This window comes from Crocodylus porosus, unplaced genomic scaffold (genome assembly GCF_001723895.1).
Source record: "Crocodylus porosus isolate Cpor-Errol unplaced genomic scaffold, CroPor_comp1, whole genome shotgun sequence".
NCBI classification, from domain to species: Eukaryota; Metazoa; Chordata; order Crocodylia; family Crocodylidae; genus Crocodylus; species Crocodylus porosus.
The window spans coordinates 12,871,539-12,873,533 of record NW_017728951.1 but is presented as its reverse complement, the minus strand read 5'-3'; the positions used below and the strand labels follow the sequence as shown (position 1 = coordinate 12,873,533).

Sequence of the window (1,995 nt, the reverse complement as noted above, 5' to 3'; positions counted from 1 at the left end):
AGCACTTTTAATTACCACAGGTGAAGCAGTGGCAACCTCACCTGAATAGTTTAAAAATGATGACCAACCTTTAATGTGTTACAGATGAAGTAGCAGATCTGTGCCCCTGCTTTCTACATGCTATATTTACCCGAATCCAAGACAACTTTGAATTTAAGACAACCCCCTACAAATTTAAGTTCTGTACATGGAAAATTAAATATTTGTTATGATTTCGATTTAGAGAATCTAATTATTGGAGGGTTGTCTTAAAATCATTTCCCCCATCACTGTGACGGGGGGGAGCAGCGGTGGTGGGGCAGCAAGTAGCAGGGGAACAGACGGTCTGAACCCAGCCACTTGCCTGCCCTGAACCTTGCTGCTCCCTGGCTCTGTACTGGGTCCCTCACTGCTTCCTGGGTTTTCTTGGGACCCATTTTTCCTGAGTAAATATGGTCATTCAGTAAAAACTAAAGGGAGCTGTCTATGATTTTTTTTAAAAGAGGTTTAATAGGATTGTGTCTCTGACTTCTGTTCTATTGATGACTGTCTCTCCCCTCCCTCTTTTCCTCCCCATCTTCCCCCTCCCCCACAGATCTACCATGGTGGCTGCTTTTAATTCGGCAGAAAGCATTGATTGGCAAACTCCCAGGAGGTCATGAAGTGTGCAAAATAACTAAGATTGCGGTGATTCCACTCTCTGAAACAGAGCCTCAGGATCTGGAGCTGGAGGTATCATTTTAAAATTGTGACTTCTATTTTAAAAGCCCAGCAGTTTAGGAAAAAACAAGTGCCTTGTCTGCACAGGGAGGCTTAAATATGAAATGTGTGTGCATATCCAATCAGCAGATATGCTCACACCACCTTCTGGTCACAGGACCCATTTTTCCTAAGTCATCTACTAATATATCTGCTTGCAGACTATGTACATAAAGACCATTTTGTTGTTGCCTTTGTCTTTGTTACCCTTTCTGACTCAGGTAGAAGGGCATTTCATTTAAATGGAAAAGCACTAGGACAAATAGCCACTCGCAGCCAGAGCTAGTTTTTTTAGGTGGACTTCTAACAAAGCAGAAAATAATTTTGCAAGGAACTTACTGCTGAGTCTCCTGATAAGTGTAGGACAGATGAGGTGGGACAGGAACCTTGTAAGAAGGAAATGTCTCTAACTTGCCCTTTTAGGAGATAGGAGAGCCCTTCCAGGGCTGTGTGTGTGTTGGTACTGTTGAAAGTGTGCTATTTTACCCTCTTAGTTTGAGCATTGCTTGGCCTGAGTAGGAGGCAGCACGCTTCTGCATAGGTGCCCTGGGACTAATTTTGTAACATGCCTCCTATAAGAGTCCTGTGTGGCCTTAAAGGGGCTTCTGTTGCTATAACTGCTCTACTCGAACTTTCCTAAAAGAGAGGGGAAAACATACAAACTCGATAAAACCCAGAGGCAGTACTGACTTGCATCCTGGCCGAGGAGGAAAAGAGTGCAAAGGACTGGAGGCTCGCTAGTCTCCTTATGCCCTGTTGAGGAAGCTTGCAGAGTGAATGCACGAGGCTTGTGATGCTTCGAGGAAGGGCATAGTTTGCCACAGATAAAGTCGTCAGCAGTTTTTCTCAATAAAACAGGGAGCTTGTAGTCCATGATTTATGATAATCAGCAGTTTCATTAGAAGATGAATTATCATTTTGTGTGAGAGAGAGAGATTCGTTTTGTGGCTTTCAGTAAAATATCTTTCTGGTATACTGTAATACAGTACAATAAATTCAGTATCTTTGAGACATTTGTTTATCCAGCATGCATTGGTTGAAGACCTGTTAGGACATGGGTTTTCAAGCTTTTTTAAAAAGTGTACCCCTGGCAGCTGGATGCAAGGCGGGGGAAGGGGACAGTGGTGTGTGGCCAGATGTGGAGCACAGCGGGGTGGTGGGTGGCGGTGGCAGCTGCCTCGTGCGAGCTCCCCCCATGTCCAGCTGGCTGGGCAGCGCCTATGTGGCCTGCAGAAGGGCACTGCTGCCCCTGCCTCC

General features: G+C 45.1%; 1 protein-coding gene across 1 annotated transcript in view; it reads left to right on the top strand.

Annotated features, from left to right (window-relative positions):
* The window catches only part of INPP5F (inositol polyphosphate-5-phosphatase F), a 98,949-nt gene that overhangs the window by 60,606 nt on the left and 36,348 nt on the right, over nucleotides 1–1,995 (top strand). Inside the window, exon 3 of the mRNA XM_019556190.1 lies at nucleotides 575–711. Within this exon, the coding sequence (XP_019411735.1) occupies nucleotides 575–711 (137 nt within the window). The remainder of the gene's footprint in view (nucleotides 1–574; nucleotides 712–1,995) is intronic.